The sequence below is a fragment of the Neodiprion virginianus genome, chromosome 4 (assembly GCF_021901495.1).
Source record: "Neodiprion virginianus isolate iyNeoVirg1 chromosome 4, iyNeoVirg1.1, whole genome shotgun sequence".
Taxonomy (NCBI): domain Eukaryota; kingdom Metazoa; phylum Arthropoda; class Insecta; order Hymenoptera; family Diprionidae; genus Neodiprion; species Neodiprion virginianus.
This window is the reverse complement of record NC_060880.1, coordinates 35,883,144-35,910,775: the sequence shown is the minus strand read 5'-3', so window position 1 is coordinate 35,910,775 and position 27,632 is coordinate 35,883,144. Positions and strand designations below refer to the sequence as shown.

The 27,632-nt window shown below is 40.0% G+C and overlaps 1 protein-coding gene across 4 annotated transcripts; it reads right to left on the bottom strand.

The window, feature by feature from the left end:
- Positions 1 to 299: 299 nt before the first annotated feature.
- On the bottom strand, positions 300 to 27,239 carry LOC124304156 (transcription factor cwo). Of its 4 annotated transcripts, XM_046762250.1 has the most exons (5): positions 26,490 to 27,239; positions 12,001 to 12,130; positions 3,047 to 3,230; positions 2,183 to 2,416; positions 300 to 1,157 (listed from the first exon to the last, which is right to left on the bottom strand). In XM_046762250.1, the coding sequence occupies exons 1-5, from the start codon at positions 26,552 to 26,554 to the stop codon at positions 607 to 609; spliced, it is 1,164 nt and encodes a 387-aa protein (XP_046618206.1). In that variant the 5' UTR covers positions 26,555 to 27,239; the 3' UTR covers positions 300 to 606. The 4 variants fall into 4 exon arrangements, with proteins under 4 accessions (XP_046618206.1, XP_046618209.1, XP_046618208.1 ...); XM_046762253.1 differs by lacking the exon at positions 12,001 to 12,130; XM_046762252.1 differs by lacking the exons at positions 12,001 to 12,130; positions 26,490 to 27,239 and adding an exon at positions 3,901 to 4,743.
- Positions 27,240 to 27,632: the final 393 nt, after the last annotated feature.

Genomic DNA, 27,632 nt, shown 5'->3' with positions numbered 1-27,632 from the left:
CTTGGTCCGTGATCGAATCTTTTTATAGGATTTGGTAATAATTACAGAGAAAATATAATTATTACGATGGGGTGAAAAGACTGCTGAAATAACGATTTTAGCGATAACGATCAATGTTATTTTTTCAATTTCAATTTCATCATATAAATCTATTTTTCTTTTTTTTTTTTATTATTATTATTATTTTTTTTTTTTTTTTTTTAAATTTTGTTATTTTTTTTTTCCTTCTTTATCATCATCATCATCACATTTTACATACGAACGTCAGACTCGATGATGAGTATATATATATATATATATTTTTCCCTCTATTTTACTCAGACGGATTACACTTCGTGTACTACAGAATACAAGCTGTAGAATTTTCACAGCTGTAATTCACGTATAACATTGTATACAACATACATTACAATATTCTTTTTCACAAGTTTCGCGCATAGACGGTAGTTGAGGAAGAGAATAAAAAGCAAGAAGGACGTGAGAAAAAAGAAAAGAGAAAAAAGAAAAAATGGAAACCGCCAATCGAGCATTCTCATCCCGGAGTTTATACATAGACTGCGAATATGCAACATTGCGAGAGAATTTAAACAACGAAACGTGTCCTCTTCAGGTTTGCTGATGCGTCGGACTGTGATGCGACCACGCCGGAGGGGCTGAGTGGTTGAAGTTTACCGATATTGTCACCGGATGAAGAACCATTTCGGGCCCGGTGTCCGGAGTGAAGGTGAGATGGGGCCTGAGGAGCTCGGCCTCGACGGTCAGGGGAATGTAAAAGGCGCCGGCTTCGTGAAGGGCGAAAATCGGCACCCCGTGGGCCTTCTCCGGGGTGGGCGGGGTGTGGGACTTGACCCTCTCCGCGGAGAATCGCTGCTTTATCGAACTCTTGAACTTGTAATTCGTCGGCCTAGACACCGCCGGCAACGCGTTGCTGTGAGAATGGGTGCTGTGGTTGCTGTCGTCGCTGACGATCGTCGGGGCCGGAATAATCGGGCGCAACGGACGCTCCGGATCACCGAGGGAACTCACCCCCGAACTCGAACCCTGATCCGAGTGGCTGTTGGGCGGACAGCTCGCCGGGATGCTGGTGTGAAGGAAAACCCCGTTTCCGGTGCCGTTAGATGCCGGCATTTCCGGGTGCGGAAGGCCCAGTCTGTCACCTAAGAGGCGGAGGACAAACGTTCGGATTAGAAAATGGCGTTTACTGGGCGTGATTCATTTTTCAACTTTCTTTTTTATTTTAGCTACTTTTTTTCAAGATGCCGCTGAAAAAATTTGCGACCAATGCTGAAAGAAAGCAACCGTTGTAAAACCTGGAAGAGGTGGGAAAGTATTTACAGGCACGCTAACAATTATTGCAGTGTTTTTTATTTTATTTTTATGCGTACTTTTATGCGGATTTATATGTATATCGGTTTTTTTTTTTTTTTAATTTATTTATCGTGGTTCGATCAATCGTTCACCAGTCAACAGTTGGCTGTTAATTAATCGTCCCGGAGAAATTTGGATAACAGTTTTTGTTGACGAAATAGAAGTATCGCATCACCTTAATGTGCCCGTTTCGTTTTCAGTACTAATTTTTATGAACAATGATGAATTGGGCCACGATAAGAAAAAAATAAACTAATTTATATATACAAGTCGAAGTAAAAGCTGTACTTGATTCTTTGACGTTACGCTGTATTATTTGTGATCGATAATAAACGAGCTTGAGTTATCCGTCGAGAGTTGATTTACTGTGAGCAGGGATAAACAACAAACGTAGTCGCAGTCACGGGATTAAGGGAAACTTATTGATAAACAAAAGGGGTACCGATAGCAGTCGAACCCAAGCCTCCAGACAAATCGGTCTTGATTCCGGACACTGTGAGTTCGTCGATTCCGCAAATAAGAGAGAGTGCCACGAACGATGGAACGAACAGGTCTCCATTGGCTTCGACACATATATAAAGTCCATAAGAATGAATAAAAAATATTACAATAATTGGTAACAACCTCGAAATATTTTCGTATTTTCTCCAGGTTTTACGATAATTTTTCGAATCGCACCTTGAAGAAAAAACAAAAAAAAAAAGAAAAAAGAAAAATTGAAGTTTAAAAAATGAATCACCCTAGTGTTTGTACCCTTTAACAGCAATTTTTTCGTTCAACATTATAAACCGCAATTTAATTTATCGACACTCACTTGCTGCCAACATTTTGTCGCAGTGCTGTTGTAGGTGGCTTATCAGCTGAACGCAGAGGGAATCCCTGGCGAAGAAACCCTCGACGTCAACAAGGAAGTGCATCGTCTCGCTCAGACACTCCTGGAAGCCCAGTCTGTAGTGGTCAGCTGCCGAGGAAGCCGTCGCAGAGTGCGAAACGCTGTCGACGCTGTCGTCGGTGTGCGAATGGACCGTGGCTACGGTCGGTCTGACGTCTGAAAAGTAGAGAAGAATTGACCGTGATTTTCAGGTTCGATTTTACACCTTTCCTCGTCTTCTCATCGTCGTCAAAAACCCGCAGTATCGACAATGAGTCACGTCGTGCGATGTGAATGCGAATGTTAAACAGACAATTATTTCGATCGACCAACTCGGATTTCAATTAAATTTCGTCGCAGTCAGATTTCGATTCGCTCCGAGAATTATTCGCCAGATCGTATCGGTGGTAAAAAATTTTATAAAAAAAAAATGTTTATAAAACGAAACGTTACGTTTTCTTTCGTACGAAACTGTAAATGTTGCATAGTATGTCGAAAAGAATTGTTAATTGTTTTTAAAAATTGTACTGTCCTGTAGATTGAAAAAAAAAAAAAAACCACAACAACAAATTTTTATGACAATGTTACAAGTTTTCACGAGAAACTAGGCATTTTTTAGATTTTCGAAGCATTCCAATTTCTCTGAAAATTCGTAGAAAATCCTAAAAATCATTTTCACCACGGATAACTGACGATGAGATTTTTGTGCGAGAAATTTATTCATCATTTCGCGTGTCACAGTGTATATACACACACCAGATTCTATTTGTTGAGTTGTAAAGGTATAACAGACGTATAATTAATTACCTTGTCTTACACCCTGCAGATACTTCATGTGTCTGATGGCCATCTCGATGATTTCAGTTTTCTCAACTCTGCCTCGTCCCTTTTTAAGGTACTCGGCAGGTATGAGGCGGCTAAGATCGGCTAAACAATTGTTCATACGATCCCTTCTACGCTTCTCGATGATCCTGTGAGACATTGGATCTTGCTAAAGAACAAAAGAAAATAAATAAAACATCGTTTTTTCTTCTCTTCTGCTCAACGAAGAAAATCATAATAATAACAATAATAAATAATAATAACAACAATAATAAATAATAATAATAATAATAAATAATAATAACAACTCGATCAATATTCGCCGATTATATACTTCAATGCTTGTTCCATCGGGATGTGAAAAAAGCAAAAGTTCTAAACACGATCTAAAATTAAAAATATCCATTTACGTGCGTAATAATAACATAGGGATCCGAAAAAAAAAAAAAAAAATTTGAACTGCTTGAACTTCACTCGTCGAAAGTTTCGGTTGGAGTTAAAGAAACGGAAATGAATAAGATATAATTGAATAAAATAAAATTCGACGTGATAGGATTTACTGTCAGTCTCGTGAGCACTGTTCAAGAATTTTATATCGAGCATCTTGTACCTGAATTTAGGTCATACAGGATATACTTTTACGCCAGTAACATGTATAATGAGTTTACTCGTTTTGCGCCAAGCCCGTGAAACGTGTTACGAGTTTAAAGAGTTCGTACGCATGTACAGATATCCGTATTTACAACGCGATACGTGTTGGCACGATTTTTCCATCGTTTTCGTTGGTGTTATTTTTTTTTTTCTTTTTTTTTTTCGTTTTTTTTTTTTCATCATTTCACCTCTTTGTTCATGCACCGTCTTTTCCTCGGCTGTGATTGAGATAGTCGATCACTCGATGTCGGAGACGCGTAAAACTGCACGTTCAAAATATTGTCAACATTGTAATCATCGACGACATAATAATTATCACTGATGTCCCTGCAGTTTCCCGAAATACTGTTTGTCACCATTTTGTACACAACTCGACGAACTGTAATATACGTTGGATCAGTTGCAGTTTACTGTGTTAATCACGGGATTAAGAAAATTAATCAATTTCGGACTAACGCGTGCCGGTGCGTATATATTTATTATATTTTATTCTTAATTGTAAATTATTGTCAAGGGCAATGAGTAACGTTACGGAGAAACAAGGTTTGCACGAATTCGCGACGCGGCACGGACACACTTGTTGAAAGATGTTGTTCGTCAGAACGGAATGTCGAGAACGAGGATAAGAGTCGGGCGAGCGGTAAGAACCGGCTCGAGATGCTGCTAAAACTTGAATGACCCGTGGAGCGTCAGTCGCCGTCAAGTAGTCTCGTTCGGCGAGCTTGCGGGAGCTTGCGCCGCCTCCCATTTCAATAGCGACGCAAAATTTCCGGCCCCCCGTCACGTGGCGCTCACCGTTCGACACGTGAGTTTTCTCTCGCCGCGATCACGCGCACAGAAAATACCCATCTTTACGTTGAATATAAGCTTCCCTCTTCCATTATCCTCGATATAAATACCCCCTGTTCGCGGTTGATATAAACACATCGCTTTGTGACAAGTACAGATTTTCACCAGTGTTTTGATACACCCTGAATACAGGCCATTGTTACGCAGGAAAAACGTAGATATTTCCAATTCAGGAGACTCGTTCGATGATACAAATAGATGTTCCACTTTTGATCGAATCATACCACGTGGATTATTGTCTCGATCGAATTGTCGTCGAGGCTCCGGACCGATAAGCGCGTATTTATAATCGTAATCAGAGATCAGAATTTGAGGAACATTTCTTTCTTTGGTCGAGGTCAAAAAGTAGATTTTAACTTTATCTACACTCCAACTTTCTGCAGTCTGCAATTCTATGTAAACAGATTTTTCTGCAACTCGATATTAATTCGTTAATTGTTTCCTTGTGTAATTAGAGTCGACGATTGGTCGTATAACTGCAACAGTTGGAGCTTGAGAATCTCGTTCAATCGCAAACAATCGCTGAGTTTAAGAAAAGCGCAAGCGGAAAAAAATTTAACCTAGATTTTACATCTTCTGTGGTAAATATACGAACGGCTCGTTTTTCAAGTCAAATCTAAGTATCGACTGTGGCAGATCTACCTCAACAAATTGTAACACTTGATATTAGTTTTGCAACTCTTACTACCGGATTTCTAAATCTTGCCACAATTTCCGCATATTTAACTCCAATAAATTTCTGTCCATACATTGGCCACGGGAGATGTAAAATCTACAGTATCGTTCGTTCCGTGCGTATTACGCTCTTCGTCGAGTGTTTTTACCGAGGATATAAAAAACAAACTGCGACGAAGTTTGAACAGAACGACGAACTTCCCCGATGCTAATTCTTCAAGTCAGAACGCACGAAACGCGTTGAGAAATAGCCGCGTAAACGTCGAATCGTTAACGACAAACGTTCGCCTTGCAGGTGAAAACGCGTCACACATGCGTAAAATGTAGATCTGCGTATATGCAGGTGTATAAACGATTCGATAGCGGGTAACGGAATTCCGTGGAAAGTTTCCTCGGAGCATGCATTGTCTAAAATTACAACGCTCGATTCGTGCGGATACGCTCTGCGACAATAATACAATTGTTCGATTTGCACAAATCGGAATTTCGGTAAATTTCTCAGAGACATAAGAAAACAGAACCGGGAAATATGTACCAACAATGTATACGTACAAAGCCCTGCTGCAGGCTTGGCAGACTTTGAAAGGTCGAGCTTTTAGCAACCCTCACCGCGTGCTTGCGGAAAGTTTACCATCACGCGTACCGGCCTATACAATTACAATAATAATAACAGTAATAATATATTTAATCCGCCCGCACGGTCCCCGCGATCACGTTCTCATTTCTATTTCCGTTTTCAGGTTGCAATTTCTATTTATAATTCTGGTCGTTGGTCGCTTCGTGATTCGTCTATTTGTATAATTGCAGCTTTTCTTTTTTTACAACCAATAGTTTATATACTCTTACTTGGAATTCCTAGGGGATGAATACACAATATTGCAACGATACTTGTTACGCCTCGATAATATTTATTTACACGCGAGATAGCGTAACAACGCGTGCTTCGTAACAATTTATGTGTCGCGGTGATTCGTGGAAATGTTTGTTTCGTATATTTTATTATTTTTTACACGTATTTACACGTCCAGACCGCCTCGAACGCGTATAAATTCCCGTCAGCAATACAATTACGCAACGCGTGTTTAATAATATGATTAGCGAGAATCGCAATTAAATCAAGGGCGAAATGTTGTATTATAGTGTGTATGTATTATTATTATATAAAATGTCGTGTATACATCATAAAATTCTTTTCCACTCGTAAAATATTATCAATATCGGCATGTCGCGACCTGTGATATACTGTAATCGAATCTTTGTACACCTTATTATACAAAATTTCTCTTATCCTTGTCAAATTTTTGTGCATACGCGCGTAATACGTACACACGCATATATATATATATATATATACATACATTTTACACGTGTGTACGATAAAATTTCTCTTGTTTTTTTTTCCCCTTGGTTTTTCATTATACCCACGCACGTGATTATAATTTATATTTTGCCCGCAATCTGTTACACTGGGAATTACAACGACGATGATAAATACTGTAATTAAAGTATGAAGCGATATGACTAGGTGGAGGTGAGGGTGGGAGGGGATGAAACGAGCTTGAATTAAAAATAAGAAGAAAAATCGCGAACAGTGTTATCAAGTATCCGGATTCGACCGGTTCGCGTTCGCTTCTTCTTCTTCTTCTTCTCGTTGTTCTTCTTCTTATTCCGCAGACACCTCGAGCGTCGCCGTGTTTGCTCTACAAACGTCATCTCGGCTCCGCTGTAGGAAATATCGAGCGATTTGACCGCGTTGGCCGGCCGGTCGAATGCCTCCGCGTTTTATAACGATAAATCCAGACATAGCTGGATCTCGGCTGTCTCTTATCTTCGAAACGAGACTCTGAACGAAGCCAGAGATCTTCCTGTCCTCCACGCGTATAACCGTGCGAGGCGGAAAGCGGTCGGGTCGAACAAATCACGTACCGAGTCGTTGATTCCTCATGTTTACCTCGAGTGGTCTCTTGTATTATCGGCATCTCTCCGCACGCACGTATTCGTCTATGCGTGTGCCGTGATCGGAATTTTTGTCACGTTAAAAAATTCAACAACATTGTGCGATCGCGATTTTTTTATATCCTCTTTCTCTCTTTCTTCTTCTTCTTGTCATTTTTTAAAGAATTTCATTCCCCAGGATCGAATCTCCGTCGCAATTGTATTATATTTACATTTTGTATATTTTGCAATATGCATGTATGCGATGCAGCGATGAAATACTTGCGTATATGCATGCGAGATAACCGGGAGAATTTTGTAACACGCGTCATCTGTTTACACGCTCGCCGGTGATCGTTAAAAAGCTTCTCGAACTTATCAACAGATTACCGTATACCTAATGTAAGTAGGTAATATGTGTTGTTATGTACACATAACACCTGCGGCCTTTCCGATTTAAATAATTTCATTCTATATTGTTGCCAAAGCTGGGTTAAACGTTACATTATTCATGCAAAGACGATTGTTGTAATAATATATACTGTCAAATTTAAAGGTAAACAGCGCAAAAATCACCTGTTAATATATCTACATTTGTCCGACCATCATAGCTCTGATAGAAACGTTTTGCCAAATTGGTCGAATATCTAGTCACGAAATTCCCCGATCGGTAATCGTTATTTGTTCACCTTTGCTTCTGCTCTTGCCTTTTTTGTAAAAACGCGACCTTCTATGGTTTCAGAATATTCGTTAATCGTATATGCGATTTAAAAGAGAATAAAACGATGATCATCTTCCGGTCTCGTAGCTGATATTGCCGTTGGCACGCAACGGGAAACCGATAATAACGGAGGTTGAATTCAAACGTTAATCCGAGTTGTTGTATTATGCTGTATTATACGCCTCAGCGTTGCATTGTATTACGCATGGAATTGTTTAATTCTGTACAGAAGCGAAGAAAGGAAGTCGATCAGTCGGTTTGTTAACCGTGCGCAGAGAAGAACAGATTGACTGAAAACAGCCGCAGAGAAACAACGGATTCGAGACTTCCAGCAATTGAATTATAGAAACAACTATGTGCGTGAATTATATCGGGGCAGATCTCTGCTTATTCTTCGCGGTTGTGAATACCGCAATTCGATATTCACAGACGCGGTGAAATCAAGCAGAAAATCTATAATCAGCCCTAATTTTCACCAATTACGTACACGGTTGGCCGCTTTTACAGCGATGGAATCCTTTCGCCTTACGGTTAGAAACCCGTCAACGCTGATCATTGTGAGTGACCGTGGGAGTTTATTAGCTCGTGCAAAACGAGATGAAGGAAAAATTCCAGGTGTCAATACAGAGTCAATGTTATGTCAGGTATAATCATGGGTGTACAAAGAATTACGTCGACTGGTCATCGAGTCTTGCAAATTTCTAAATTTCAAACACGCGCGCCTGTAGGTATAATATAGCAAATAAAGATGATGAGTGTAATTCTGCGGTGTCGCAAGGTTTTATGGTCACGCGGTTCTCCTACCTTTACCGACCGAGCAAACTCACCCTTTGCCTTCCTACATGAAATGCATTCCCTTGAAAATAATACGGGAAATGTGGGAATATTAATAAATATCAAAAAATTACACAATTTTTTCACGATTTTCCGGATATGAGTAACTTTCCTGAATTCCGCTACGAAAGAACGATCCATCGGCGAAATTTGAACCCTTCGCGTTCGTCTGTTTATTTTACACATAAAAAAAAAAAAAAAAAAAATGGCGAGTTTACCCGGTCGGTAAGGGTAGGACTAACTACATGACCTTAAGTCGTGCGCAAAAGCAATACAAATTGAATCCGGAGGAAAGACGATCCTGTTTTGTAACCCCGCCTGCCGTCCTCGATTAGCTTTCGTTCTCGGCAAAACCACGATGACCTTTGGAAACGCCGAAGGTCACGCCAATTAGTCTCCCCGTCTGCCCTCAGAATCATCAGAGACCTTCGACTCCGGGATCCTCGGATCTGCCGACGAAGATCACGCGGACCTTGTGATTGATCAAATATTGCCATTGCGGTGAAAACTTCTATACTTTGCAGGTGTGTGCGAATCAGTGCGACGGCTCCGTTTCTGTAACGCATGACGTAACGTTTCGAGGTACGAATCCCGGTGCCGACAATGTTGCGAGAGCTGCAACTAGACGCACTAAGTGCCCGCGTGTTAATTATACACGCCCTTCTCGGAGACCGAATTTCCCGTTCTCTTTTTCGTCGTACAGAAGCTACTCAGCCTGGGCTCTCTAATTTAATCCTCTGCCGTCTATAAGCCGCAGGTTTCAAACTGTCGTTGAATTTCTTGGAGAACTGCGGCAGCAGGCAGAAGACCGGGATCGGAATGAAAATGCAACTGTCAAAGTGCATCCTTCGACTTTATTAATTATTTGTAAGTCGAGTGTTAGACTCGAGCAAAGTCGTAGAGGATAATTACGATCTACCGATTCCGGTTATCTCAGAGATATTACAGTTAATTACGGGCATCGTTCGATCCAGTTGTGGCTGGAATTATTCGTTATACGGTGTAACGAATTGTGCAGAAAACGCGTGCAGGGAACACCAGAGAATTCGTGACCTGCTACTGTGGCGAACCGTTCAATTATTAAAAACTAGTGCCCAAAACTAGCACGAAGTTGGCATTAAAAGTGTAGCTGACAACTTGCAGTGGTAGTTGGAAATTTTCTCGCCCGAAAAAGCTGGCTGATAATAAATTGGTGAATCGGTCAATAGTATAAAGAATTTTATAAAAATACGTTACGTACTCAACAAAGATTGAAGTTATTAACGTTATAATTTAACGATGCAAATTTGCGAGAATCGTTACTTCGCAACCTTAAGATTGTCCGAAATTCATCTGGTCAATCATAAAAAATAAAACATGCTGATATTTTGAAAAGCCAACTCCTTGGAAAGTCGTTCTAAAATTGTACAACGATTTGTTCCACGATCAAGACGGTGAATGGGACAGGATGTATCAGATGAGCACACGAATAGCTCCCGCGGACTTTTTCCACGGAGTGACGAACTTCCTTGAGGCGTACGTGTCGGCGAACACGAAAAAGAACTTTCGTTCGCCGATTACATGTTCGAAGAACGAAGCAACGATCGGGCGAATGATTCACACCGGTGGCGACGGCCGTTCGCTGACTTGGTGCGCACAACACGTACGGATTGAAATTCTTGTGAGTTTCGAAACTCGTTTGACCTACGGTTTTCACGTGTCTGCGTGTCCGTGTATGCGTGTTGCAGCCTTGGTGCCGATGTGTCGTCGCACGCGATCCGGTTCGACTCGCGAGAGTGAGCCGGGATTACCAGTGACGAAATTTTCTACTTCGTTTTCCGCTACACGTGAGTAATTGCAGTTTAGTTCGTGCGTACAGCTTTCGGGGATTAAAATTGGCGAGGGAGATTTGTCGCGATGAATGAATCGAACGGTTAGAAAGAAACGAAAATTGAAACATGGGTTATAGCTGAAGACGCAACGATAAGTTGGATGAATTTTTGTTACTCAACGCGTATTTTGCATAATTTAACACGTACTCTTCTGGCAATATTACTTTTTTCAAAATGTTCGTTGGATATTTATTTCACTGTTGAAAATGAATTTCATCGACGTCAAACCGTCGATTATTGAGTGATCGAACACGATAAAAAATTTGTTTGCCTTAAGAGTATTACATATTAAATGACGCAAAATACGTATTAAATAACGAAATTTTAACTGACTTGGGTTTACATGTTGATACAAGCTACTCGTGTTTCAATTTTCATTACTTTCTAACCGCCAATTTATTTCGCGATAGAACTCTTTTAAACGATTGATAACGCTTAAAATTCGATGGCCGTCAACTTTTGCAATTTTCTTTAATACACAGTGAATTCTTTGAGACTGCACGCTCCGTCGTCTGCTAAAATTTAATTCTCACGCAGTACAATCCGAGAGCAACTGTTCGCCAGGTCGACCAACCATCATAAATTTATACGCTATGTAAGTAAGCTCAAAAGTGTTGACCCTCGTCGGTGGCAACGCTGCTTAAAATTTTTTAGGTTAAAGACAGTTGGTGGGCCTGCCAAACGACCGCTCTCCACCTGTAACGCATGCGCATTAAATTTCAGCAGACGACGGAGTATGCAGTCGTTAGGAATTCACTCTGTACATTTGAATTGAGAGAATATATGTATATACGAAATTTCGAAGCGCAGAGCTGAATTACGCCTCGTCGTATTGCGAATGTTCAAATTTGGAATGGTCGCGGTTTCCATAAAAGCGATGCTACGCGTTGCTTACTCATCGATCTTTAGCTCGATAGTTTTTTTGTTCCATCCAAACGTGACCGCCTTGGATTTAGCTCGGCTGTTTCGTATGTTGCATCACTGCTGATTCGACAACACGGAAAAGCTTTCTATCATGACCCAAATTCCGCAGGTAATTGATTGACGCTCAGCGATGAATTGTTGGTCTTAATGTTTCCTGGTATTGTTCAAGGATACCCGCGTTATCCGCACTCCGAATGGCAATTGTATGTATTTTTTTTCACCCTCGGTGTGCAAAAACGACGAAATTATGCAGCGACTCCGAGACCATCTCTCGATGATGAAAGAAAGGAAGAAGAAAAAAAGGAATAGAAAAAATACTGGAAAACATGTTTGTCTTTTTTTCTAAATCCGTTACACCTGTCGACGAACAGTGCTCACGAATAAATTACTCCAGTAAATGGCTTATCGTAATAATATGCGTTGGGATCGAATGGCAAGAAATATATATATACATATATGTATATGCATATGATACTTACTCTGGAGACCTTTTTCTTTGTGTAAACTTCATCGTCCTCGGAGGCGGTGGCAAAGTTCAAGTTTCCTTCGCAGTAACCGTTCCCAAGGCCCATTCTATAAATCTCGTCCTTACACGATCTTCCATCGAGACTGAAACCAACACGTTGTATAAATAATTTTAATTATATCTAATCAGGCCAACGAAAAATTCCGCTCGTTTAAAAGCTGCATCGTTATTCCTCCTTGAGAATTATGCGCAAATATTGTTTGTTCGTACAAATGTTCGTATACGTTTACTTGTATGTTGAATGTACATACCGTATATATATATATATATATATGATAGTCATACATACGGATACTCGATTAAATTGACTATAATCAGCGAATACAATGTGTGCAATACGTTGATCGTTGTACGATCTTGATAATACATAAGCTAAAGGAAAGTTTCGACGCGAATCATAATCGTTGAATTATAATTAACTTGGAAAGTAAAATTCCTCGTGCAATTCACCGCGGTAAGTATTAATATCCGCACAACCGCAGGATCATCGAGCTTAATTCCGGGATGCGAGACGCGAATCGAGTTTACCGAAGGTCGCGATTGCAATTGCCACGCGCGTGAATCGCAACGAGTAGGTACATAAAATACTCTGAATCATCATCCGCATCGTCGTCGTCATCGTGGAAGAGTTGGTCGTAAACAAAAGAGTTTAATTTAAAAGTCGAGCGACATACAGATCGGATCGTTTTGTCCGTTATAGTTTGAACTTGGCGAGAATGTTACAATAATTGTAATAATTTACGGTAAGAAATTGAGACGCGATTAAAGGTCGAGCTTGCAGGTACCTGCTTAACCGGTTTTCGCCGACGGCGAGCCGTTTATAGCCTATAATCGAGAATCCTGGAGTGTTGTTGTCGGTAGGCAGAAAACCCGGCGTAGCCGGCTCTTTTCTTTTTCTTATTCCTCGGCTTCTCGATCTTTTTTTTCCCAACTCGCCACGCTTCCTTTCGCACACGGGCGCAAGTCCTTGCGGCGACGGCGACGACCTTGCCGCGACCTTGTTAGATGCGAATCTCGCGACTCGGCACGTGACTCTCCGCTATAAGCACTCGAGAGCGAAGTTGAGCCATTCGCGAGTCCTCGATTATGATTGCCTTTTGCACTTTGCCCCCTCCAGCTTCGCCGAGGTGAGTGAGTACATGGCAAGTATTTGCGTACAAATACGTACCTGACTAACTACACGCCCCGGCTAATTTCGTCGCGGAATCCACGTGCCTACCCAGCTTTCTCTACTTGTAACGTACCCGCATATTGTGTATGTTGTTAATTCTGCAGTTCGCGATGAGGCGTGTTTGCACCTCGAGTTGCAAAACGACAAACAAATAAACCGACAGAATCAAACTCCTCGATTCAAGGGTTTCTTCTTATGCAATTTCACGCTGCTCAAACAAATCGTCCGCAACTCGAGCCACGCGTCTATTTGCCTTGTGTGCGATCGTGAACCAAGGCGGATTCTGTTATTTGTATTACACGTCAAGGAGGGAAAAATACAGATTCGGTCACCTTGCCGGTGTGATATTGTTCTTAGATATCTTCTGAGAAACCTAGTTTCTTCGACGGACAGTGATAAAAATCATCGATACGAACGCGATTGTTCTAGGCTTATAACTCCTGTCGTATATTTCGTCACTTACCGATGTTTAGAGTGTGTGTAATACGTGTACTATACGGTTATAATGCACGATTATATACCGATATTAGGAAGTTGTCAAGTTTCGTGATGTCCCTGCAAGCCGATCTTGATCTGACGTCAATTACGACTGTCATTTGATCTCGAAATGATCTTCAGAAAACGAGTCTTGATTTTGACAGGATTATTCCGTGATTTTCGTGATAAGACCTAAGTCTCGATAAATTGACACAAACGAGGTTTAAAAAGCCCTGAAGCCGGAGCGCCGTTCACTTAGAAATCAAAATAATGACCCCATTTCATCGACATTGATTTCTACCTTATCATGTAATTTTTTATCGTTTCCAGTGTTACCCCTGATTTACAATTATTTCCCATAGTTCTCGTCGCTTTTCACTTATTTCCTAATAGGATGTGACAACGAAATCACTGAAAATCACCTGAAACGCTAACGAATCATTGAAAAATCCACACTGAGAAAAATTTCATTTGTTACAGTAACTTGAAAACCTCAGTAAAACAGGTATCGTTGAAAAAACTGTTTGAATATTGTTGGAATTACGAAAAACGAGGTACGTCTAACCATTTTGCGATATCGTCGATCCTTTTTTGGTAATTGCAACGCAAAATCAGTTTCTTAGGTTTACTCTACTCTTTTAGTTAAACAAAGCTTTAACGTCAATTTATCGTTACACAAGCGTTAAATCTTCGCAACAGTTGCAAGAAAACATAGCAACGGTGATCGTAACGAGAAAGAATAGTAACGGATACTAGACTTTCCGGTAACAGCTAGAAAACTAATTTTCATTTCGTGCCTAGAACTATATTTTTCGATTATGGTAAAAAATGAAAATACTTGAGAACCGAGCGGTAACTGGAACTAAAAATTTCTCTCGGTGCGTGAAAATGAACGTTAGCACGCGATAAGATGAAAATCGGTAGTATAGAATATCATTGAATTGAAATACTTTAGCGTTTACTGCTAAACTTGGAACGACAATTGAGTATTTGAATGAAATTTTTTTATTTCAAATTCTTGTAGATTGGAAAAAAATATTTTGGACGTATTTTTTATTTTTTCGATTGAATCAAAATTACCATTAATATAACAGATTGAAAACTATAACATTGTGACGTCACTCATTTTAAGATATATCTGTATACCTGTATTAAAATCAGTGAAATTAAATAACCTGTAACATGAAAAATTATCGTTTTTAACGAAAAACAAAAAATACGTCCTCATTATTTCGGCTCTCACTGCATTATGCATTATAGCAATTTCATTCAAATGCTCAATTCCACGATTCCCGCAACTATTTCACCTATCTCGATCTTAATCCTTCCGATTTCACAGAATATTTCAATCGTCCAAGTTCCTCGCTTCGTTTCCAACATTTAAATTTATGATTTCCTCGATAGTCGAAGGCTTCTTTTTACAATTTTCATTCTCGAAAAGTCGTTCGCCTCCCGAAATAAAAGGAAAGAAAAAGCGCGTAACTCGGATCGCGCATTTCTGATTCTGGGACTCGTCAGATCCGCCAACTCATGCCGTGGCTGTCGCTTTAATAGATTCGAGTCCGCGTCGGTATCGGTTGACCGAAGTTCGTTCGGCAGCGCCGGCGTAACAGTCAACAACCCGGGACGGCCGAGAATTGAGCTGCGTGAATATAGATTTTGTTCTATACATAGAGTTACGGAGGTATGTACCGTAAATAGCCGCGGGATGGAGTGGACAAAAAACGACGAAAGCTCTCGTCGCTGCATATCAAGGAGTCGTCAAACAGCACCGAAAACTTTGCCGAAGGTGGGAGGAGCGACGAACGATGGATAAGGATCGGAAAAGAAATTCGAATGTAACGACGAATTGCGTGAAAACATCAGAGCCGGCAGCGACGAAAAATCCATGAAATTGGAGATAACGGTGTTGAATAAGCGCCAAAACGAATCGTCAGTAAGAAGCTTGCGTAGGTATATTTCACAATTCACAGATTGTTCGACACAGAAGCCAAACGCAGATGTAAATAAATAAGAAAAAAAAAAACTTCAACACCTCCTGGTCAGTCTTTTCCAATTGACCGCGAAGCCCGAAAATCTCGAACATTCTTCGGAGCTTTTTTTTTTGTTTTTTTTTTTTTTTTTTTTATGAACAATTTTTTTCATGGATATATTTCGCGAAACTGAAACACGATACGTGCGCAGAACCCTGGAAGAAATGGTCGATATCGGATGGCAAACGCGGAAACAACGTGCGCAACACGCTGTGTACTTCCTGTAATCACGTGGTTTGAACGAAACTCAAACACTGACGGGAATCTAGATTATATGTCATACCATAAACTAGTTACGGCCGTTTATATCCCGGCAAATAAATACGCGTGTAGGTTGCGTGTGTTTCTAGTACAGAAGCTTTGTCATCCTGTGTCACAACGGTAACAAACTCGATCGGTGTACTCGTTGTAGCACAAAACGGCGCGCGTGCACGGACACGTGGATGACATTTTCTCTCGAGTAACTGTATATTACATGTGAAGTTATACGGTACTGCGAGTCACGAATTGTCGCTTATATTTTACGTACCGCGAATGAGAAATTGGAAGCATCGAATCGCTACCAAAGAATTTGGAAAAAATTTTATTACAAAAAAAAAGAAAAGGAACTTAAATATGGGCGATAGATTAAGGTATATATTTAAATCATGAAACGATCGATTCCTCGTACAAAAGCATTATTTATGAACCGATGTAGCTCAAGCTTTTTCACTCGAGGACGAGTCAAATTTACGTGTTCGTAAGGTTGTAGAAGGATTTTCCTAACAATGAAAGAAAAAATTACAAAAATTTTTAACTAGATCGGAGAATGCATCCAATTTGCATTTCAAATCACTGTAGAATGGGTAAACAACTAACAGATTTGTTCTATTTTATTCCACGATAGGTTCTCTCGTTTCGAAGGCTTTTCTCTACTTACGATATCAATTTTTTTTCTATCACGTGGGTGGCGGTAAATATTCAATTTTACATGGTCGTAATGATATTGATTCTACTCAACAAGCATCAAGATTAAATTCACTGTTGACGAAAACAAACGTCATACGTAAAATAGTTTTCCCGACGAAACAAGCAGTCGTCGAGTGAAATCAAACCAGTTTCCTAGTTTCGCGACAAGTTTCAAAGACGTGAGAAATAAAAAAATCTGTGTATAACTAAGTTCATCTTCGCAATGCTGTAAGCATCTGTTTGTTTTGAATTTTTATGAAAATCATCGAAGACTGCGAAAACACGAATTTTCTAAATTCTCAATATCTCGTAATCAAATCAAATCATCGAAAAGGTATTCTCAACACAATACATAAGTGATGAAAGAACGTGGAATGCACTCGAGTATGTATACGCATAGATAAACATGTTTTTGGTACGTGTAACACGTATTCATAACATGTGGGAATAATATCAGCTGTCCCGTTACTATTTCTCAAGCAATTCCGTACCCTAAATTTTCTTACATTCTGTGGCTCTGAGAACAACTAGCAGTTGTGATAGATCCGATTTTAATTTATTGTAAATAAATTGTGTGATCCAAGGGCATTGATGGATGGAAGCTGTCCTCCCGCCTTTCGGTTCTTTTCTCCTTCGCTGCAACGACGCGTGGGTAGATATTCAATAATTATTCCACATATCGTCAACGAGAATCGTTCGTCTCCTTGGCTGACCGTTCTACCTGCACAGCGGATAATTACAAAAGGTAAGAGACTCGACCGAGATAAGCGGCGGATCCGTGAATATATGTATATATATATGTATATACCTAGTAGACGTTATAACCCACTCGAGTTTAAACCGATCGGAATCTCGCTCGTTGAAATATCTCCGCAGCGTCCTTCGCCGACCTTACGTCCCACTCTCGGCGACGACGACGTCGCGACGTCGGCCATTCACTTTTGCACGATCACGTGTGCTGCCACGCCTCGCGTCCCCCCACCCCCCGCCGATCCTGTGCAGGAACCTCGCGCTTTCGCGATTCCTATCGACTGTTACATTTTTACTACTCCGGCATATCGCTAAATCTTCGTTCGCGAGTTTTTTCCACTTTGCAACAGTGGATATGGGTTAACCCTGTTCAAAGGTTTGCTAATCAATCTCAAATCGCGTGTCGAATTAGATTTCAGAGAATTCAGGTCTCATGCCTCGCGTCTGCGCCATTTTGGATCCCACGTTTTCGCCAATAAACAGCTTTCGAGCGGTATTTTTCCAAGAAAGGATAACCGCAAATAAATCTATCCGTGGGCGAGTTGGTAATTCGATTGACAAAACGGGGTATGCCAATCAGAAAGAGTCTGAAGCGAGTGTCGCAATATCCGAGGTGGGGATTTTTTAACCTCTGTAACTGGCCGTGCAGCGGCTTGTAACAACTGGGGTTTGAAGTCTGCGCTGATTTCGAGCCGATGCGTACGGGACCTAAGCAGCGATAGATGAGCAATCTTGTTTAATTCATCTTTAGCCAAACGCGCGATCGTTTGTTTTGAAATTATAGTTTCCTCGTTTTTTTGGCCAAAGACATTGACCTGGCGTCGACCCAATCCTAAAATATCTCGCTAGGGCGAGGCCGGAGCAGTTTGTCGGTAGTGGAACTGGAATTATCTCCGAGTGATTTCCCGGTATATCTTAATCGTGAAATAGTGCACGTAACAGTTTCAGATAGCGACTTCGAAATTTATAACAACATTTTTTATCGTCCGTAGGAGAAAAGTACCGCGTGACTAGTGCGTCATACGCGGCAATTATATTCAAATAATCATAACCCATATTTAATAACCGTATGTGTCGCAATTTGACATTGCAACTGTTCTAAACATCGCCAACTTCAGATATGTCCGTATGTACGAGAATCGCAAAGCGCGAGTTCAGCGCTCGCCGCTAGGAGGCTCGATTCTCTCGCGAGTCGTCGGTTGTCCGAAAAGCGGGAAAATCGAAAAATTGTTGAAGCTCCGAAGCGCTCGTCGAGTCGTCGTCGTCGTTTGACCTCTGAATATTTTATACGATTCAAAGTTTTTACGTTGAAATAAAATGTAGCTCACAAGTGTTCGAAAATTAATTCACACAAATGTATTTAATACAGATAAAAATGTACCTCTTTAATTTTCTTACAGAGTCTTACACGCGATTTCAAGTCTGTAATGTTCCACGCACCGACACATACGGTGCTCTCAGGTAAAAAAACTTTTCACTCGATATGTAATAAAAATTTGAACACGATCGCCGCATATGCTCATCACGGTATCGAATATGCAAACAGCAGTGACTCGGCTAAAAACACAATTATCGGCTGGTGGCAGCCAACCAGGAATAGAACGTACAATCGCATCATAAGCGTTGCTTGAAGTCGTGCGTTACGCACTCAGCATACGATACGCACTTATGCATTTCGAGCGTGAGTTGCATGGTTTAGCAAATTCCCACACAACTCTCTACACCTGTAATAACCCTAACCAGGCAAAGTAATTTCGTTATATTATATACCCGATGCGCGGAATAATAATGCGACACGGTAAAATATCGCAAGAGATTTATTGCCGAATAAATTGTAACATCCGAGTAGAGTAAATGATTTTTATGCAGTTACGTGTTCAGTTTCAAATGTTTCGACGCATAAAGCTTCCGTCTCCGAGAATCTCGTATAATTTTTTTCAATACTCGTTGTATAACAATTATGCGCACCAGCCGGCAGTGGCACAATTAACGTGGCAATATCGATATTTTTTTCTTGTCAACACGTTACACAATTGCCTGCAGTGTCCCTAATCGATCCTTCAGGCAGGCGACGAATCGACCGTTCACACACACGTGTGTTAATACGTATTATATTTAACGCGTTATAATAACACGTGCGGAAAATACTCGGGTTTTTTTAGACGAATCAGCAACTTAGAGTCACGTTGCACGGCACGCGCTCAGCTCGCACTTCGCGCCGATATGTAGGTTAATATTTTTACACCGCGTTCACGAGCAACTGACGAATAAGCACGCCTTTTAAGAAAATAGACGTGGAACGCGTAAGTCACAATTACAAAATCAACCTCTTAAAATCCCCTCGGCACAATCTTCGCGAAATAGTTTAATTTTAAGAGCTAAGACACGAAGCCGCGTGAAAATATTTAATTTGCAAACAAGAATTTAATCTCAAATTTCTTTTTCCTTTACAGAAACGTTGGAAGTATGTTTTTTTTCTGTTTTTTTTCTGTTTTTTTTTTTTTTTTGCACATTTCGCCGGAAAGTAGTACGCGACAATTTAAAAGCAGCTGACGAAAGTCTGTGTAAACTGGGTCTTCAAATTGTCAGCGAATCGTGATCCAGCGTATTTGCATACATGCAACAACCCGTCAGCCTTTTTTAGAAGGACGCAAATTAATATTGTCTCGAAGAAAAACTTTCGCAAGATCGAATTTAAAACTAGTTAACGTATATTATATAACATGCGCGATCATCTTGAGATTGCTTTAGCATTGAACGCAGTGAAAGTACAGCTGTAATATACGCTTAATAGCTGACTGACATTTTGCCTGTAGAGTGAATGTGTAACGTCCGTATAAAATGTAATGGTCTATTTAACGCACCTCGGGTCTGTTATCTCCTCGCATATATACATATATATATATAGTGTGTAAACGATCACGTAGACGGGTGACAATATCTTATCGTAAAGAACGTCTTGTCTCAAAAATTTTCCATCGTGTTTTTCTACGACAATTTGTATAATTATCTTTTTTTATAAACATATATGTTACGTTAACTCGTGTGCGTAAGCGTGTGTGTGTGTGTGTGTGTGTCTGTTTGCTCGTGACGAATTGCTGCAGCAGCAATATAAGCGGTATATAATCTGAGTACCTACACCTACTATATAAATTACGTCAAAGATAAAATCGCGCTTTGGTTTGAAATCTCTATTATCGCGCTCTCTCTCTCTCTCTCTCTCTCTCTTTATTTTATCGATAAAAAATTATCAAGATAGGTGTCATTTTTCATAGTCGTTACTACTGTAAGAATAATATACAGTGTGATAGATGGAGAAAATAGTATAATACAGGCTTGTTTTTCCAAAGGGAAAAATCATAATCATGTGGTCTTAAAAGAAAAATAAAAGTGACATAATTTCGTTTGAGGACAAGATTGAAATCTGTAATTTCAAAAGGTTACTTGTAGGTATCGTGGAAAAAAAGTGGTAAAATATTTCCATTAAACTCAACTTTGTAATTTAATATTATACAGATAGAGATACACTGAGAAAAATATCATTTGTCACAGTAACTAGAAAAATTCAGTAAAATAGGTATCGTTAAAAAAAACTGTTCAAATATTGTTGGAATTACGAAAAACGAGGTACGTCTAAACATTTTGCGCTATCGTCGATCGTTTTTTGGTTATCGCAACGCGAAATCAGTTTCTGAGGTTTCACACTACTTTTTTAGTTGAACAAGGCTTTAACGTCAATTTATCGTTGCACAAGCGTCAAATTTTCGCAACAGTTGGAAGAAAATCTAGCAACAGTGATCGTAATGAGAAAGAATAGCAACGGAGACTAGACTTTCCGGTAACGGCTAGAAAACTAATTTTCATTTTCTAACTAAAACTGTGTATTTCGATTGTGGTAAAAAATGAAAATAGTTAAGGACTGAGCGGTATCGCTAAAAATTTCTCTCGGTGTGAATTAGTAGAGCTGTGAATATGCGCACACCTGTATATCTGTGCACCAGGTTTCCTTGACTCAAAAATCATAAGAATTCGTGAAAAATGTGTGAAAAATGTTATAAAATATTTTGGAATTCCCCAATATTCCCTTGTTCAATATCTCTCTCATTATCTTCAAACGTCTCGTATGATATAACCTGCCCGTTACGAAACAAATTTCCTTTGTGAATCACTCCTCGATATTTGTACGTAATACTTTTTACTGTAGTTTATGTGATAAATTTCACTCTGTGTACATTTTGCGCGACTTTATACACCCACTGTAAAATACCGTTCTCTTATCCAGCGCAATAATAGTACACCTTCCAATTCCTTTTTAATCTCCATAACGTTCGGCTAAATTAGTGAATCAATAATTGTGATATTCACAAGTGTACCTTGTGCTTTTTACAGTTACGTGCCTTTACAGGGTACAATTGTTCTAAGCCTACCAATTTTGTATTTCTTATTTTTGTTGCCCTGTGTAAATCACCGGCGTCAAGATTACACGGCGTGAATTCTATTCGTCATTTTTTAAATTTAATCAGCGAAGATACGCCGCTGTGTACAAATTCACCCACCGTATAACAGAATTATATCAAATAATAATTATAAAGGAAGTAGTTAGCCTCATATATATATCTGTGTGATGAAAATCTGCACCTGCTATGCTTTGATAAAATCATTATTTCGCGTATATTTCACGCTCGGTAAATACATATACATATATCTGTGTACAATTGGAAGCAAAAAAAAAAAAAAAAATAACAGAAAGCTATATGATCGTCGATCTGTGGAAAATAACGATTTTTTTTATTCGTTCGTTTAACCGACTGTTTTTTTTTTTTTTTTTCATACGTGACGCGATGTCTTTATACACAGTTGGTAATCATTGAGATAAAGATTTGTATATATATATAGCCCGAAACATCCTTTATAAATAATTATACAGCGGTTTGAAATGCAGACAAATAACTAGAATAAAAAATAATACAGACGTTGATAAGTCGCATTCCGCAGATATTTTCATATCTTAAGTGGTTAGCAAGCCGAGTGTGTTTAATAATTCACAGGAGTCCGCGATTATAATGTTGTATACGTTCGGATAATAAAACTGTAGCCTTAATTGGACGAAACTCATCTCCACGGAGCACTTTGTACCTGGATTTTCTGATCGGGTGATCAGGTGATTCGAATTTGAGATAAGAGGCACGTGATACTTTGAGAGAAGATAATTGCAGCACCGACATCGCATCGAAAACTTCTAGCTCATTTGTATAATATTATTACAGACACTTTCCCTGGCGTAAAAGCATAAGTGTCATTTTTCTCAGCTCAATTAAATAACCAGCCTTCCGATATCACTGTATACAATTTAATAACTCGGAGCGGTGAATAAATTAACGCAGTATACAAGTTGAGCCGAGTTTGCTGTTTCCGAATCACTGATACGAAAAACCCGTGACGCGAGTGGTTTACTATCGTGTATTTTATGACGGACGACGTGAAAACGTTGTCACGACCCAGTTTGTGTCGGATCCAAAGCTCGTAATCTTGAGTTGTTATTATCTTTCGTTCATCCAATTTCATTCTCTTCATTATTCTGAATACGTTAAACCGCGCTCCTCGCATCGTTGCGAACAAACGTAAGTTTGACAATTATTTACGAATGAAACGTGTCACGGTGTGCGTCAGAAATTTCACTCAACTTGCAAGACGGCCAGCTTTTGACGCAATTTTAAACATCGTACAGCTGCAGCAAAATTTATAACAACAATTGTCACGATCCGAGTTCGCTTAATTCACTGCGACAGGTGTGGAGGAGAATTCAGGAGACGTGTAACTGGAATTTAAACATACTTGGAAAATGACGATTGAAAAAGCTGTTTTATAACGGAAAACTTTGGAAGCATCGAGAGAATTCCAATTGCAAGCGAGGGAATTCTCTCTTCTGTGAAACTGTAAGCCGAGACTGGTATTTTCCATCCAGGAAAGAGTTAAGCGATATTACAAGCTATATCCTGGCGCAATGATCGCAGATGACGATATCGGTAGCCGAGGAATTTCACCGACATCAACGGCAGCTGCAAGCTCTCAGCGGCCAGATAACGGTAACATGTGATTTTCAGGTGCTGTTTTAATGCTTCGTCTCGGAATGCCCTCGATTCCTATTATAATACCTATATCACACGTCGGACATCGCCCTGTTGTAAGCGATATAAACCCATACTGAGAAAAATTTCATTTTCTTATAGTGACCAGAAAAACTCAGTAAAACAGGTATCGTTAAAAAAATTGTTTGAATATTGTTGGAGTTACGAAAAACGAGGTACGCCTAACCATTTTGCGCTATCGTCGATCCTTTTTTGCTAATAGCAACGCAAAATCAGTTTTCGTGGTTTACTCTACTTTTTTAGTTAAACAAGGCTTTAACGTCAATTTATCGTTGCACGAGCGTTAAATTTTAAGTCGATCTGAGCAAAACTCTTGAAGTTATTGTCTAGTTAGTCTCCTGCCCTTTAACACCATTGCTCTGACAGCAGGTATACAGCTTATTCACTTCTATCGTAAATATTATCGTTATTCAGTAAAGACAGGTAAGTAAAGCCATAAAGACACATCATTTTATATTTGTATGTATATACTATACACTGTACAATATTTTAAAACGAGAAACGAGCGTCAGTTTGTCGTTGTACGTTCGATCGTGCGCTTGTGATTTTTTCTCAAAACTACCTTTTTAAAGTCCGTGTTCACTGCCGTTTAAAAACTACCTGACCGATTCGTTCCATACTTGGTACACATTTTCTACATATAAAATACCTCCCCCCAACGTTTAGTTAAATTTTTTTTTTTTACATTAAGGGGGTTTCCCACCCACGAAATGGCGGAATTTGTCGTGGAAAATAGCAGTTTACACTTTAGATGGCCACCAAAAATTTTTAAATTAAAAAAAAATAATCATAGAACGTTGGGGGGAGGATTTTATGATACTTTGACTAAATTTTAATGGTTTTTGATTCCGGATAATTTCCGACCGAGATACAGTGAACACCGCAAATTGTTTTTTTTCTAAGACGTTCCGGGGCAAGCTCTGCCACCGGCTTGTTTCTTAATATTTCCGCATGAAAAAATTACAGAACATTGTTAAAAGTATACTTAATAATGTACAAAAGGTTTGAATAAATTTTCTCAATCCATACTTTAAAAAAAATTCACAAAAAAAGTGTTTTTTTTTTTACGCTGAAACCTTTACCCCCCCCCCCCCCCCCCCTTAAGCCGTCACGGAAATCCGCGTACGTGACCCAAAGCAGGCGAAAGAAATTCGTTAGACGGTATTTCATCAATTTTTTTCCCCATGATTCTCCCCGTCTGTATACCGCAAATGGAAGTCCACGCTCGATACGATATATTCTAGCTAAAGCGTTTATAAATTATATTCCTGAATCGAGCTAGTGCGTGTCTGCAATATACATGAGACACTTTAAGTGTGACTCGAGCCTGCGAGTGTGAGGTCTTTAACAATATACATGCTATCCTGTATTGCAGTAACAGTCAGTCGATATTCCAAGACGTCAGAGCGATCGCTTTTTCGGATGGCGAGTAATTTCCTGCCCGCTTAGCAAACGAAACCGGAAACAGGAGTCAATCCCCCCCCTGAATCATTATACGCCAATTTCTCTCCCATTGTATTTGCTTGCAAACGCCTTACGCCGCAGGTAAGCCGCGTGTCTTTTATTCGCCAAGGTATCAAACGATTCGTCATCGTGTTCGCGGTGTTTACCCAGCCCGTCGCAAAAATTCGCAAACCCCACGTCCTTGTCGCTGTACCTACATACACGCGTGGTATACACAATCGGCAAGTTTTTTGCGATCGATAATTTTCGCGCGTTAATTTTAAAACGGCAGCAGATATTTCCCCCCCCCCAGATAACGCGCAAACTTCCAGAAATTACTCGGCGTATGTATATGCGTGATAATCTACATTTGGTTACGCGCATTATTGACACGTAAAATTTTCCGTCTTTGCGCGGCTCGCCTTGCGCTTCACCCAACGGGGAGCAAAGTTTAACGATCCGAGTGCCGCGTAGTAATAGTTTGAATTGGAGCTGACGGGGATTTTTCGTTACATATCACGTCAATTACCCTCGGGTTTATTATATCCCGAATGTTTCGGGTTGCGGTGATATTTTTTAATTTGTCTATCTGTTTTTCTCTCGTATTCTTCGGTTACGTTACGCCGTGCCAACGACAAGTATCGTACGCAGGTACGGAAAATATTATATCACGGCGCGAAACGGGCGAGGAGATTTTTATCGATCTCGCTTCGTTGAGGTATGAAAGGTGAGGTTGAGATTTATTTTTAGACGGGCTACGCGTTTCGTATTATTTGAATAAATATCGGATGCAGCGAAGGACACGGAATCTCTGATTCAAATCGAGGAATTCATCGTTGAGGGCGCGGGAGATTCAAATCGTTGAACACTCGAGTTATGTACTCGTGAAAATTTTACGCTATTACACTGCCGTGCAGATACGTTTTACACGATACGTTTTATTACACGGATAACGCGGATATAATGCCTGCACATTAGATAAGATTACCCTGTTATCGGCGTGAAATTTGTCGATTCTGAGAAAAAAATTCAGTCAAAAATGTTTATAATATATCGCGATATGAGGCGGGGATGAGAGAGCAAACGGATTTGTACACTTTACACTACGAATCCATAAAAGCCTGTAAATACATGATGCAATTCCGATCACTCCGCTCAATATCTTCAGGGGGAAATCCCAAGCGTTGAACAAGGATCGACGCAGCATATATTTATTACGCTCTCTTCTTACAATTAGACGAACGTCGAGCGACCCTAAGAACGCGAGTTTCGGGCAGGTTCGACCGATTTCATCACTTGACTCAACTTTCTTCGAAGCGTGTGTCATCACGTGACACGAATGCGCAAGACGACTGCCACCATTTTTACCTGCAATACTTTCCATTACGGGCATCGATGGTGAAAACGCGTTTAATCCGTTAGATGTGCTTCGAGGAGTTTTCCTTTTTAAATATCCAAGCATCTTACTCACCTTTCATATTTGACTTGCATAGAATGCGCAGAATTCTCTTCCCAATAATGCTGAGTCTCCATCATCTTGAAGCATAGAATATTTTCACCACGCTCGTTCGCAGGGCACTTCACAAATATCCGTATACCTATACACACACTTTACTGACAACTGACCAGTATAAACTTGTTTAAACGTAATACAATTATCACCGCACTCTCACGCAGCACAATTTTTTGTACAATTATTGATATTCGTAACTATACAGCAGCTGTAGAATTAGCAGAAAATAGGGTTTTCTTATCCGACCGAAGTTTTCCACCACTCGAAAAAGGATAGGTAGATACCTATTATACCAATCGATTAATCGATTTCACTTCACGCGGATCACAAAACAAATCGTCTCTATAACGAACCCTCGCACGTTGATAAAAAGGCAGCTTTTCACTCCGATCCCCGAAGAATACGCGAAGATGTTCGCAAGGATGAAATTTTTTTCAACTTCGCTTTATTACTTACTGCAATTTACTTCGATATTCGCACGGACCCAGGCACCGTAATTTTTGTGAAAACTTTGAATTATCCGACGTATTTGTTTTTTTTTTTTTTTTTTTTTCGTTCTTCCCACTCTCTCTCGCTCCTTTTACGACGCAAATAAATCTGAATCGATGCGATTGCGTCGAGAGAAGCACGATGCACACACCACGCGTGTCGATCGCTGGCAAGCAGGCTACGGTATAACACGCGCGCCTGCCTCGTACTTCGATTCTCATGACGGAGCCAGAGAGCCTCGGGTTGGCATGCAGTCGATCTGGTGGGAGCAGCCGAGACAGGTGCGACCCTAGCTTATCTGAAGCCACGCGTTGTTTTTCACATGGAGAAAAGCAGTCTTTCAGAGAAACTGCCAAAATTTTTCCCACCACAGGAGGCACGCACTCAGCTTTCTTGTATTTTAACCATGTCTCTGATTCCTTCCTCGATACACTGAGAGAAATTTCAATTTCCGTTTACCGCTCGGTTCTCAACTATTTTCACTTTTTACCACAATCGAAAAATATTGTTCTGGGTAGAAAATGAAAATCAGTTTTCTAGCTGTTTAAGGGGCCATTCATAAATTACGTCACACGAATTTTAGAACTTTTGAGCCCCTTCCCCCCTGACGTT

Bases quoted from the DNA above. Each gene is read 5' to 3' on its own strand.
- LOC124304156 (XM_046762250.1), bottom strand. From the start codon at position 26,554: ATGATGGAGACTCAGCATTATTGGGAAGAGAATTCTGCGCATTCTATG. The intron at 2,417-3,046 runs GTAATTAATTAT...TCTACTTTTCAG, and splicing joins TCTGCAGGGTGTAAGACAAG to ACGTCAGACCGACCGTAGCC. The intron at 1,158-2,182 runs GTGAGTGTCGAT...TCCGCCTCTTAG, and splicing joins CGACAAAATGTTGGCAGCAA to GTGACAGACTGGGCCTTCCG.